We start from the raw sequence: 14433 nt of genomic DNA, 5'->3' as shown, positions 1-14433 counted from the left end.
TCTCCTTGAGTCCCAAGAAAAATGGCCTGGTCCACTCTTCACTCAACAGCATCTCATCAAAAGGCTTCATTGAATACCACATTCCCTGAGGGGCAAAGATGACTTAGATCCTACCCTTAAGGATTAGGGGAAAGATTACTACAGTGTAATGTGAGAAGTGCAGTCCTACAAGTGTGTTCTCGAGTGTGTGCAACATGAGAGGGTAGCCTGGAGAGGGGCATGCCAGTTACATCTTGAAAAACAAATAGGAGCTTTCTGGGTGCAGAGTTAGCAACAATGGTGGAGTGTGGGGAACCCATATGGACAAGGAAATGTGTATACAGTGGCAGGGATGCATGATGGAGCACTACCTGCTTAGGCCATGGTGAGGTCAGTGTGGCTCCAGGCAGGTGTCAAGGAATGTAAAGAATTGAGGCTGCATACAAGATAGTAAACACCTCAAAAGCAGGAATATAGTCTCATTGCCTCACTGTAGAGGATTTATTATTTGTCTTCCCACAATAGATTCCTCCATTCTTTTGTGGAAGGACTCCTACTCCACTTCAACTTTATAGTTCTGCCAGGAACAGTTCATTACAATATCGAATGATCACATGACCCCAAGACAACCAATTGGAATTCTTCCCTGGGATTTTTTTTTTCTCACCTTTGATCATCACCTAACGTAGTATCTATTTATTTGTTTTCTGCCCCACAACGCAACTATGTAAGCATATAAGCTCCAGGGGTCAAACACTCTCAATTTTGCTTACTGTTCTATTATTCTCAACACCTAAGATAGTGCATAATGCATATTGTTTTCAATAAATATTTGTTAAATGAGCGAATGAATACACACGCAATGGCACTAGGCTGGGAGCAGGTTAATAGAGAGAACAGACTGAGGAATGATCCGACTTTGGGTCTACAGGAGGTTAAGATGACCAATAACTTAATATGTCCATTCTACAATGGGAAATTAGTTTCATGAGGCATTTAGGTCCAAGCAAATGGTACAATTGGGTGGACAGCTGTTGTTTTGTCTACCCAGCACTCATTATCCTTCCGACAATAACCCGATCTTGGGTTTACCCTACTTTGTGGGATGAGCATGTGACCTGATTTAGCCAATCAGCATACTCCACACCTTTGTTCCTAGTCATTGCTTTCTGTTTGGACACACATGATCCAGTTCAGGCAATAAAAGCCTGCCAAAACAAATGGGAAAAAGAACTTCCTCTCCAGGGACATGGCTAATAGTAGAGATGATAAAGCCTAGAGCCGTTGGAGCCTGAGAATAAAGCCAACTCAGATGAAAGCACCACAGACAGATGTCAAGAGACCTGAGTCCCTCCCTGGAACCGGCCATGCCTGAAGGCACTCGACATTTCAATAATGTCAGCCAATAAATTCTCCTTTTCCAGTGAACTGTTTTGAATTGGGTTTCTGTCACTTACAACTGAAAACGTCTTAAGCAATACCAAAGAATATGGGGGAAATACATTGTTAAGGCTCTTAAGTATCTCACAGGGAAGCCTAACATCAGACAAACGCGTCCCAGAAGTGTAATCCCATTCGTTTTGGTGAAACTCATTGCCTATCTTTTTGGTGAGGAGGATGGGTGCTGAGAAGAAGAGGTCCATGATACTAGTCTTATTTGTTTTCTGCATTTACATATTGGGAATAAATTCGACAACTGTGTCTCAGGTGTTTTAATATCTCAGCATCTCGCAGTTGCAATGAGACAGGGACGGTGTAGTCAGAGTAGGGTGAGGGCCTCCGGAGGGGGCAGGGCGGGATATTTGCAGTCAGAGCAACGTAATTACATGCAAGGAAACCCCCCTGCTAAAACTCTATGTTAAACATTGAGCTCTAGAATCATTCTTCAGTGAAATCAGTTAATGTTCCCCAGATAAAGAAGAGTAGCACATGTTTTATTATGCTAACCATTTATAATCATCTGTAAGGTTCACTTTAGCATACTAAAAGGCCCAGGCCTATGTGCTGTCTTTCCTCCTTCAGATCTGAAGTGATTTTGCAAACTGGGCAACTAATTTAGCAAGTAAGCCCAGGCATAAACAACACAGTAAAAGGCAGGAAGGATTCCACCTTAAAGATAAGATTGCATTTTAATACCCAGGAAGTTAAGACGTTAGAAATTCTTCACTTACTCTTTAGCAAACAATGCCTCAGCCCACCTTGGGGGCTGAGCAGGTGGCCTTGTTTCATATGCCCCCAGACCAAGATGCTGGTCTCTCAGGGAGAAATCATCGGAGGAAGTTGCTTGTGTTAAGTTAATTCTAAATATTCAGGGACCACCTAACAAGTCCACACACCTAAGTTTTTTCTTGTTCTCGAAAAATCCTCAGCTGCCTATAAAACCCCCTAGACAGCGCACCACTACGGACTCTCTTGGGAGCTCTGTCCTTTCACTGTACCTCTAAATAAAAGCCTGTACCTTGCCCTCCTACCTTGACTGTGAAGCTCATTCTTTGGCTCCCCAAACAAGAACCCCGGCATCAGTAACAGTAATTATTTAATAGAATTTGATATTCTGCCCAGCACAGAGGGAAAGAGCATGACACAGTAAAAAGAACACAGAAACAAGAGCCCTATAATCTGGCTTCTAATCCTTATCTGATCACTAATTGGCAGTGTGGGCTGAGACAAATCATTGTGCTTCTTTTGGTCTCAATTTCTAAGTCTGTAAAGTGAGCAGTGTTAGTACATCACTGTCAAGCACCCATCCCATTCTGGAATGGAAAGCCCACTAGGCAGGGGTTCTTAATCTTTGATGGAACCTGAACCCCAGAAAAACACATGAACAAACACATAATTTTGCGTGGTTTCATGGGTTTCACAAGTCCAGAAGCCAATCTATACCTCTAACTTCTCTGCTCTACAGTAAGATACTAGCTTCTGCTTGAATTTCTCTGGTGACGAGGAGCTCACTACCTCACAAGGTAGCCAAACACAACAACTGCTCTAGAAAAATAAGTTTGACTTCGTATTAAAACAACATCTGCACACTAATTTCTGCCCGTTGGTCCAAATTATGTAAACCAAATCAGAAAAGCCAGTCACTCTCCTGTGTATGACATCTCTTCATTTCTCTGAAGACTGTTTCTAACTTTAAAATGCAAATAATTTATGGGGAGAAATACAGATGGTTCGCCATCCAAATTATTTTACAATGCGTTGCTATACAGATGTGTTCTTCCACCTCACCCAAAATATGCCACGCACCCAAATGCAAATGCTAAATTCCACATAAGCACCACTGATATTAATCTGCAAGATCTAGGTTTTGCAAAGAGAGGAACTGTTGATAAAAATACCTTGAGGAAAATAGCATCGTGTTTGGAAGGTTCATTAAGAATCAGAAGACTTGGAGTAGTAGCCTGGCTCCCACTCCCAACTACCTGTGTACAGTTGGGCAAACCACTTAACCTCTCTGAGCCTGTTTCTCTTTTGTAAAATGTGACAAACCCTACCTCACAGGGATGCAGTGAGGTTTAAATGATAAAATGTTCGTAAAGCTTCCAGCCCAAGGCCGGCACAGAGCAAATTCTCAGTGCCAGCTGCCGAGCTCAGCAAGCTCCGCGGCTCATTCGATGCGCTCGGCGCTCTTTCGCCGGAGAGCCGGAGTCTGCGCTCTGGGCTCGACTGAGGCTCCCTGGCCGCTCGCGCTCTTCTCTCCTTCTCCAAGATGGCGGCGGTCGGCGGCGCCGAGGCGGGATCCGGGCGAGCCGAGTGAAGGTAGCGGGGAGCGGAGCCCCCACGAGGCCGGGCCGGGCCCCGACTAGGAGGCCGCAGCGGCCCCGCCCCACCGCCACGCGCCGCCTGGGGCGCGCGACACCACCCCGGGAGCGTCCCAGGCCCGTCGCGGCCTAGCCCAGGGGCCGAGCCGGGGACTGGAGTGGCCGCCGCAGCCGCCCCCGGGAAGGGGCTGGAGCGGGCCGGAGAAGGAAGGCGGGCGGGAGCCGTTCAAATGGGGAAGGCGGGAAAGCTGCGGGGCCGGGAGGGGGCGTGCGGCCGCCCCGGGGGCCTGCGGGCTGGGGCCGCCCCTCCCCCTGCCGCGGCCGTCTCCGCCCTCGGGGGCGCCGGGAGGCCGCCGGGGACGCGGGGACCCGGGTCGGGGCTGCGGCGGCTCGGGGCGCGGGCTGCGGGGTCTCTGGGCTGTCAAGGCGAAAGGGCCCCGCAGCCGGGGCGAGGGGAGGGCTGGGTCCTCGGCTGGCAGGAGAGGATGCGAGGAGCTTTCTTCTTTTCCTCTTCACAGAGCTTTGTTGAACTAGCTGTTGCTGCAAAACTGCCGGGAGAATCCCGTTGCCTTGCCGCGGGGGCCGCAGAAAGGGTGGTCCTGGGGGTTCTTTGTATAAATAACCCGGTGTTGTGTGCACTCTTGGCGGGCGACCCAATGTGCGCGTACCTTTGTAGTGGAATCTTCTCCATACAGGCCCATTTAACCCCCACAGCTATTACCTGTAGATTCACTTTAGTTTATATCACACAGAGGAGGAGAAACATCATCTCCCTCCTTTCTGATGGTTAAACTGGTGGTTGATTCTATTCCCCAACAGCAGAAATAAATAAATAAATAAATAAATAACTGCATCCCAAGTAAAGCCTGTTGATTGGACAAGGCTTGTCAAAATTCGTATTGCTCGTTTTTTTGGAAATGTGTGTTGTCAGCCTATCTGTGCGGTGGTCGTGGTTCCGCTTAATTGCAGTGCAATGAGAGAATTCAATCCCCATCCCAAGCTGTCGGGATCTCCGCAGTTCCCAGAGCTGGCAGGGGCTGTGAGTGCTGCATACTTAGGTTCTTGGGGGAGGGAGTGTCCAGAACTCGGAGTTGCGGTGTGGTGAGATTGGAAGCCCTTTCAGAAACCGGAAGACATCACCTGCTCATATTCAAAGAAGTAAACGATTCAGAAACTGGCCGCCACTGGATGTGCATCTTCCTTTTCCTGCACTGACAATTTGAATTCCCGAAAGGAATGCTGGAAGAAGAGAACACGAGAGTCTTGAACAAGGTTCTCCTCTTGGACTAAGCCCGGATCTCAGGATTCTGCTTACCACGCCACTGAGGGAGCTGACTTTGTTCCCTCTTTTTCAATACTCATTTACATTCTGGGGTGAAGAAGCTTGGTAGTGATTGCTGGAACTCAGATTACCTCAAGAAATTACCTTCTGGAAGTTTTATTTCAGGATTTATAATTTGGACTTTAAAAATAACGAAGTACTATATCTGACTTGGGGTTTTGCCTAATTACTTTAGTAATCCAGAAAACTGTGCCAGAACATAATGCATATACCTACCTATCTGCAAGTGAAGAAAAGCTCTGCCTCTCCTTTTTCATATTCCGAAGAAAGCCCCGAAGGAGCCCTTCAACAGTTTGTGTATTTCATAAGTACACGTTTTTTTCTTCCATAAATATTAATAATGAAACTTTCATGTATGTTGTCATTTCTTAGCACACTGAGAGGAACCTAATTGTAAAATTATGCCCTCCTCTTGAAGTTGACAACATCGAATTCTATCAATTCCAAAATTGCGGAATCCAGGAAAATGGGCTTTAAACCTGTTTCACATTTGCCAACATTCAGTGTAATCATGGCCTCTGTTTTCTAATGTGAAGATCAAACCTAGTATTTTTCACTTTCATTAGTCCCAGTGTGCTGCCTCATTCGACTCTGAATTTATCAGGGATAATATTCGAGACCTGGAAGGCATATGTGGGTCATCTGAACCTATATAAATGTTGCTCTAACTCTGCCTTTCTTTCACACTGTTGCTTGAGATTTCTTTATCTGGTTTCATCTTTGTTCTATGAGTCAGCAACCAAAACTAACCGAGCTCCAAAAATATCCTGATTGTAAAGAACCTAGAAATTCAGTCCTTCAGTCTACCCAAGTTGTGAGTGACATAGTCCACTGTGTTTAATTTTAGTTTTTTAAGCTCTTGGCTGTCCCAATTCTTTAGTGAATTGGACTTGCCTCCAGGCCCCATTCATTTTTTTTCTACAGGTTATTTAATTCTGTCATTTGTAAAAAGCTCTTCGGTGTTTTTAATGAAAATTTAAGTAGCAGGCCTAATTCTAATACATAATGCTAACACCAGCACATGTTTTCTGTATTGGCTGTGGCTCTGAGGATCAGCCCCAGATTTTCTGTTCCCTTTCACAGCATCTTAAATCCACTGGTTTTCAGAGCAGTCAGTTGTGAGATCATGAGCACTTTCTTACAGTCCAGGAAGTCACCTCATTATTTTCTTTCTCATACTGTGTTCAGAGGTGCTTATTGCTGTTCTGACTGTTAGACTGGTCAACTCTGTTTTCCATTAGTTTTGATGTTACTAAAGAGAAGGCCTGGTTTAAATCTCAGGACTTTCCCTTGTTTCATTTAGAAGTATATTTGGTATTGTTGACAACAGATAGGTAGCTGTATTTCTCATGTTAAATATTTAAGATTTTTAATGTTATTTCTCTAACATTCTTTACCAGAATTCATTTGGCATGAAAAACATTTAACTTGAGATTTTGAGTTATGGTATTTCTTGGCATTATCAGCCTAATGAAAACTAATGGGATCTTTATATATTTTTCTAATAAACTCAAAATAATGCCAATGAGAGGAGATACTGTTTCAGTGAATGGATATAATTCCCTACAACTTCCTCCTCCCCTGAACCCTTTTGGAGTCAGCACCAGTGGGGTCAAAAGGGGAGGACAGTAATTGGTATTTGAGAAATGTTAATGCTTAATGCTACATTGAAACGTGAAAAACTGGCTACATTATGTATCTTGCCTCCTATTTATACATGAGACTGGACCACCTATCCCTTCATTTCCTATGAAAAGCCCTTTAAGCAAGCAGTTCTCTAGTTTATCTTTAGTACAGTTCAATTAATTTCTTTACTTCACTCTAGCTTCTGTTACTGCGATTAAGTCTATTCTTCATTCCACTTCTTAGGGAAGTGGAGAAATGCCTTGTTATGTTTCCTAATCTTACAAATCATTCTTGGTAATACTTTCCTATTTTCAGTTCAGGCATATCTGCATTGTATTTTATCTGCTTTGTGCAATTAAGTTGTTTTTCTCTTATTTTAAATGTAATTCTTACAAAAGTTTCTCTTGTTGATCAAATTCATCTTTTCTTTCATTAAAGTTACATACTTCAGTATTATCCATGCTTACCTGAAGGGATTGGCAGTGTCTCATGGAAGTGTCCTTCAGCATTTCTAAATGCCATTATAGTACTGCAGGTAAAATAAAATTTAATAAATGACCAATCAGATCAACTCAAGCATTTCACTAACTGGACAAGAACATTTTTGATCTACTTTGTATATAAATCTGAAATTTCCTGCAGGACTTGTGACATTGCCTTTCCTTAAAGTATTTGGAGAACTTTCCCTTAAGTGCAGCTTACGGCTTGTCATTTCCAAAGTAAAATTGACATACAAATTTGAATGCCAAAAAATACTCTTAACAAATTCAAAACAGCATTTAGAATATTCAAAGTACAAAAATTATTTAAATTTGTGAAAATCTTAATCCTAAAAATTTCATCACCAGTGGACAAATGATATTTCTTCCTTATTTTCACCTAAGACTTAATAGCATTGAAAGCTGTCACAGCCAACTAATATAAGAAGTGTACTTTTACACTTGTATAATTTTGAGCAAACTCATATAGTCCAACAAAAGGTACTTTAAAAATTATATTCCAAAGATCTTTAATACCCCCATAATACTGTCATCATTCCTATTTAAATTGCAGTACAGTAGACCAGCCTGTCACCAATCCAAATGGTAGGGTTTTGTGGTCTTGAACATTTGCTGTAACCTGTCTTGCTCTGCGTCCTGCTTTATCTGTGCACTTTGTAACCGTGATTGAACCTAACCCTCTGACTTAATGTCGGTTTTTACCCCGTCTCGGTGTTGTCAGTCCTCTTGGCATTCCAGAAATTCCCTTTAATTTTGAAGTATTTTTTTTATGGGAGGTATTTTATATACTTCCCCAAACCACAACTTTAACTGAATAATCAATTTAAACCTAGTGCACTCCTTGCAGTTTCAACCCCAGTATTTTTACAAAGAGAATGAGGAGGTGACAAGACACTCCTTTATTTCTTCCTGCCCTTCCAGGCTGCCCTTGGATCACTGCGCAGTTCCATCTGGAAGGTTGCTTCTCCACAGTGATTTTGCATTACAGGAGGGTTTTCCTTCTTTGTTTCTCAGACCTGGTCCTGTAGACGGGAAGGAGCCTGGACACAGTGACTCATTCTCAAAGGACCGCCATGGCTTATGATGACAACGTGAAGAAAGAAGGTATGACCCCTTAATCTGAGAAGCATTCCAAAGGGGGTGTCCTCTTCAGTCCTTGCAGCCTGTGGACATAGAGACCAGGACTGGCCATCATAGCCTGGACTCCCAAGTGATGGTCCAGAGCACTATGATGACACTCAGCCTCCACGTCACCCCCAGACTGGGCCCATGGAAGTGAAAATCAGGACAGGGTACCAACACAAGAATCTGAAATATAAGTCTCTGTAGTCTATCGGGGCGATCCCCTGCAGCACTCATGGTCCTTGCCAGCTCCAGTGTGCAGGAGTGGGGATGGAATCACATACTGGACTCCCACAGAGCAGCACAGCACGTGAATCGTTCTTTTCAACCTTACCTCTGCAAGTCTGTCCACCTGCCAAATCAAACTAAGAAACCATATCTGAGGATGCACACTGGGCCTTTGCATAGCATGGAAACATTGCTTCTTCAGGTTTGATTCTTGTATTTGCAGCCAAGTCATCACAAAATATTCTTGTCCCCTTGGATCTAGCCTGTATTCCAGAGGATTTACTGAAACATTTTAATTTGGAAATGGAGGGATTTTTGCATTATGTATGTGGTGATTTGGTTGATCCTCACTTGCCTTCTCATTTCCTTTCCCAAATGAACATGTGCTTCTCAGATTGTTTTGATGGTGATCACAGCTTTGAGGACATAGGACTAGCAGCTGGCCGAAGCCAACGGGAGAAGAAACGTTCTTACAAAGATTTTTTAAGAGAAGAGGAAGAAATCGCTGCTCAGGTCAGGAATTCTTCCAAGAAGAAGTTAAAGGTAAATCCTAAACATTTGAGTTAGGGTAGTTGTAAACTGTTCCATATCATATATCCTAGTATTTGAAGAAAAGTTTCTTTAAAACTTTAAACAAAAATAAACATCGTTCACATCTATTTTTAATATTTCTTATATCTTACTTTGTTTTCCAAAGTCAGAAGTCATCAAAGAACAAGATTGGTTCCAAATTGCTTTTGCCTGACATCTTATGCATTGGTCAATTCTTCTTCCTCTTTGATTCTAGGATAGTGAACTTTACTTCTTGGGGACGGACACACACAAGAAGAAGAGGAAGCACTCCTCTGATGATTACTACTATGGAGGTAAGGCTGGGGAAGGGCAGCAGGTGGGATAAACACATCACTGGTTCTTGGAGTCGGGGTAGGGGAAAGGGATCCAGATGTTGCTGACTCAGTGGCCTATTTAACAGGAGAGTGGTTCTTGTTCTGAGTGCCGATAAACCAGAGTGAAGGAGGAGAGAGGTGGAGGGCTGGTATTTTGGAGGATTCAGCATAGAAGAACAGTCTTCATTTGTGATACACCAGGTACCAGGTTCCTTCTCCCCCCAATCATCCACTTCTCTTGTGCCCATTTTTACCTAGCCTCCCTTCTGCCATGTGTAGTCCTGGGCCCTCTGGCCTGCACCTATGGGTTACTTCTCAGTCCAACGCATTTCCACTCACAAGACCACTTCTTCTTAGTTACATTGTGCACATAGCTGATGAGACTAACCCTTTACTGCAGTGGATTTGTCCTGAACACAAAAACAAATGATACTCTGTCTTCAGTGTGATCCAGATCATGACTACTGTAATTCCACAGCTATAGCTCAGTTCTCTGAATGTGCACTCTTTGGCTGCCTGTGAAGACTCAGTAAAGAGAAACAACTCTAGTGACAAGAACTGGCTCCAGGGTCAGAGGCAGACCCTACCAAGCCAAGAAGCACATGGGTATCATCTCTGAGTGTTAGCAATCAGTTGAAGGGCCTCCCTGAAATCATTCCTGTTAGCCTCTTCCTCGTGTTAGTTGGATGTTTCTGGTGAGAGAGGAAACGTGTTAGAAGTTTTATCATGTGGACATTACTGCTCTTGATTATTTCTAGATATTTCATCTTTGGAATCGTCACAGAAGAAAAAGAAAAAGTCCAGCCCGCAGTCTGCTGATACAGCTATGGACCTGTTGAAAGCTATCACTTCCCCACTGGCAACAGGCTCCAAGCCCTCCAAAAAGACAGGGGAGAAGTCCTCTAGTTCCTCAAGTCATTCAGAGAGTAAAAAGGAACACCACAGGAAGAAAGTAAGTGGCAGTAGTGGGGAACTATCCCTGGAGGATGGTTCCCACAAATCAAAAAAAATGAAACCGCTCTATGTGAACACAGAGACGCTGACCCTTCGTGAGCCTGATGGTTTAAAGATGAAACTTATCCTCTCACCAAAGGAGAAGGGAAGCAGCTCAGTTGATGAGGAGTCTTTGCAGTACCCCTCTCAACAAGCGACTGTGAAAAAATCCTCTAAGAAATCAGCTCGGGATGAGCAAGGTGCTTTACTCCTAGGACACGAGTTGCAGAGCTTTCTGAAAACAGCCCGGAAGAAGCATAAGTCATCCTCAGACCCACACTCATCTCCTGGCCCTGAAGGCTGTGGGTCTGATGCCTCCCAATTCCCAGAATCCCACAGTGCTAACCTTGACCTTTCAGGGCTTGAACCTATTCTAGTAGAATCAGACTCATCCTCTGGTGGGGAGCTAGAGGCTGGGGAGCTAGTGATAGATGATTCTTACCGAGAAATCAAGAAGAAAAAGAAGTCAAAGAAGAGCAAAAAAAAGAAGGACAAGGAGAAGCACAAAGAGAAGAGACACTCCAAGTCCAAGAGAAGCTCGGGACTTCCTGCTGCAGCAGTGGGAGAGGTCACAGTGCCACCTGGCCCCCCTCCCAGCCTCCCCTGCGCTGGAGCGGCAGCCCCCCTCCCCCTACTTCCTGGCCTCCACACAGATGGGCATAGTGAGAAGAAAAAGAAAAAAGAGGAGAAGGACAAAGAGAGAGAGAGAGGAGAAAAGGTAAAGCATCTTTTAAAGCATGGTGGGGGTGAGGTGAAGCAGGGTTTTCCTTGATAGTAGTAAGCGGACTTGGAATAAGCTTCTGAGGTCAGCCACTTGGGAGTATAACAAGGTAAACCTGTTGGAATGACAAAAAGTACAAAATATTATCAGTGGCCGAGTCTGTCTGGTACAAAAGAGGAGCGATCTTAATGATCCGTGCATTTTCTTAATAGAGTTGTTCTCCCATTGCGCTGGACATAGGTCAGGAATCCCGTGGCTTATTCTGACTGGTACTTGGAATCCATAGAAGGAGCCAAACCCAGTTTCCTCCACTCACCACCACTGCCTGCTTGGGGCAGCTGAGAGAGATGAAAAGGTATTCTACGAGTTCATTTTGAAAATTAGACTTTCAGAATTAGGGAAATAATGACCAAGTTAATGGAATAAGCTAATGGCTTGCCACTAACTGGTGTTGGCTACTTTCTGGTATTCTTGTCAAATACATGTTCTTTCACCTTTTGGGTGCTTCCTTACTGTTTGCCAGGCCCAATGCCACAACAGGTGTAAAGAGAGGCAAAGATGAGCAGGGTGTAGTTCCTGACCTCAGGGAGCTCCCTATTGCCTGAGGAAATAGCAGTGAGAAATCAGCCATCTTGGTTTGATTTCTTTCTCACAACTTGAGAGATTTTCTAGCTGTTGTACTTCAGGAGCTGATGACAGTGTCATGAAAGGTTTGCTATAAAAAATACCTACCCGGTGTTATCAAAGTAATATATTGTTGAAATTTAGAAATTCAGAATAGTAGAAAAAAAAAAGTCATAATTTGCCATCCACAGACAACCATTTTCTTCCTTTGTTTATAGTGTTCAAAATTAAATGTCAGATAAAATCTGAATGAAAAGCTACTAAGAAAGAGAAAAATATATTAAGAATTTGGGAATGGCAGTTTCATTTCTGTCTAATTCAGAGATGCAAGTTATTCTCCCCACTACAAAGACTGCTTTTTAAGAATGTGTGTGTATATCTTAGAAACAAAAGCAAAACTGTACCTTCTGAGCCAAGAGTCCCTGTGAGCATGAAGGCATGAATGATTAGATACTAGGTCAGGTTTTGCTCATTTGTTTATTTGAAAACTGCTTCATGAAATAGTATACATTCTGTACGTAAGATTCCATTTATCCTAAGAACTTCCATTCTGGTGACACATAAAACCATAATCTTACAGTGCTGGATGTCAGGGAGCAGGGTGGCCTGAGAAAGCTCAAAGCATCCCAGGATTTCAGTAGCCGAGAATGCACGGAGGCAGGGAGATGTTCAGGAAGTAATGCAGCAAACCAACTGAACTCTGGTCCTGGGTATCTAACTGCCTGATAAATATTTCTACCTGGATGCCTTGGTTACTTCAGACCCACATGTCACTAATGGAGCTCATCATCCAGACCCCCAATCTGCGACATCTCCTGAATCTCCTTCTCTACTCTCCATGTCCTACCAGGCAACCCAGACTCAAACTGTGTGCTTATCATTTTCCTCAACTCTTTATTATAAACTTAAGCATTGAAAGAATTGTACAATGAACACCATATGCAACCTACTAAGATGCTATAGTTACTGTTTTGCTCTTTGCTCTATTATACATCTACCCATCAATCCATCTTACCTCTTTGAATGTATTTTGAAATATGTTGTAGATATCACATACTTTACCCCTGAACACTTCAGCTTTAATGTTATTAACTTAAGCTCAATGTTTGTTTTCAGGGTTTTTTTTAGGTAAAATTTACATATGGTAAGTAAAGAAGTGTTCAGTATTCCATTGATGAGTGTTGATAAATGCACACACCTGTGTGACCAAACCTCTGTCAAAATACAGACATTATCATCATCCCAGGCAGCTCATCATACCCCTTCACCCCCAGAGCCAACCATAGTCTGCTTTTTTCCAATCTTATGGTCCATTTTTACCTTTCCCCTCTTCTCTGCTCCCCTTCTCTGTTTCCACTCAACTGTTGAGCCTGATACTCTTCCTCCTTAGTAACCTTTAAGTTAGTAACCTTAGTAACCACACCTTTAAGTCCTTGTCACCAGTGCCCCTATCTTGGGCCTCATCCCTCTCTGTACTTAGTGTAGTAGATGGCCTTCTTTCTGTTTCTCTCTCCATGCAATTAATCTTACACATCGATGCCAGATGATCTTAGGTACCACTTAGATGATGACAGTCCTCCTCTTCGTCATCAGTGGATCCTTACTGCCTTTAAGTTAGACTGTGAGCTCCTGGAGCACCAGGATCATGTCTGCCTTCCTTAGTACTTAACCTGTGGTCTGGCCTTTTGTAGATAGGCAATAAGTACTTGTTGAATGAATAAATATTGGAGTCCACACCCTTGGCCAAGCAAGCATTCATAACTGTAATTAAGCCCTCAATCTCCCTTTTCAGCTTTATTTCTTATGAGTCCACTTTACATACACTGTGGAGAGACCAAACATTCCATTCTTACCTCCATTCCTTTGCTCATTTTTTGCAGTGACCTTCTTCCCCTTCAATACTGAACTCTGCCTTCCCTTCAAGACCTAATCAAATGCCACCTCTTCTAAGACATCCTGACCCTCCTGTCAGAATTAATTTCTGAATTCCCGTGATGCCTTGCTATGGGAAGTTACTACACTTCTTTTCTTCCTTATATTAGAGTTATATCTGCACATATTCCGTCTCCCCTATTAAAGACTACAAACTCCTTGAGGATGTTTTAGCTCCTTAGGGACTGGGTTAGTCACCTTACTGTTACCTTCAACTCGTCAATGTCCTTGGTAAGCATTTTGTGGTATATGTAAAGTGAATGAGTATATGGATGAAAACAGCATTGAAAAGGTAGGTTGGGAGCAAACTGAAAAATCTTTAATGGCAAAGTAGGTATTTGGCAGTGGGCACTTTGAAGTTCTGAGCAGGGTTTAGATAAGCCATAACTGATCATTTTTTTAAATTACGGTATCATTGATATACAATCTTATGAAGGTTTGACATGAGCAGCATTGTGGTTTCAACATTCACCCGTATTATCAAGTCCCCCCGCATTGCAGTCACTATCCATCAGCATAGTAAGATGCTATGGAGACATTACTTGTCTTCTACCTGCTACACTGCCTTCTCCGTGACCTACCGATATTGTGAATGCTAATTATAATGCCCCTTAATCCCTTTCTCCTTCCCTCCCCACCCACACTCCCCAACCTTTGGTAACTGCTAGTCCCTTCTTGGAGTCTGTGAATCTGCTGCTGTTTTGTTCCTTCACTTTTG

At 43.3% G+C, this 14433-nt stretch overlaps 1 protein-coding gene across 7 annotated transcripts in view; it reads left to right on the top strand.

Annotated features, from left to right (window-relative positions):
- Window positions 1-3623: 3623 nt before the first annotated feature.
- HMGXB4 (HMG-box containing 4) overlaps window positions 3624-14433 on the top strand; it is a 28744-nt gene continuing 17934 nt past the window's right edge. The window contains exons 1-5 of one of the 7 annotated variants that reach the window (XM_057486417.1): window positions 3669-3738; window positions 8223-8312; window positions 8953-9071; window positions 9346-9424; window positions 10204-11156. In XM_057486417.1, the coding sequence (XP_057342400.1) occupies window positions 8282-8312; window positions 8953-9071; window positions 9346-9424; window positions 10204-11156 (1182 nt within the window). In that variant the 5' untranslated portion in view covers window positions 3669-3738; window positions 8223-8281. Of the gene's footprint in view, window positions 3739-8222; window positions 8313-8952; window positions 9102-9255; window positions 9425-9531; window positions 9647-10203; window positions 11157-14433 lie in introns of those variants that run through there. The other 6 variants (XM_036891209.2, XM_036891208.2, XM_036891207.2 and 3 more) reach the window with 6 other exon arrangements.

The sequence above is a fragment of the Manis pentadactyla genome, chromosome 10 (genome assembly GCF_030020395.1).
Source record: "Manis pentadactyla isolate mManPen7 chromosome 10, mManPen7.hap1, whole genome shotgun sequence".
Taxonomy (NCBI): Eukaryota; Metazoa; Chordata; class Mammalia; order Pholidota; family Manidae; genus Manis; species Manis pentadactyla.
Note: the sequence above shows the minus strand (reverse complement) of the source record. Positions and strands in the feature narration are given on the sequence as shown.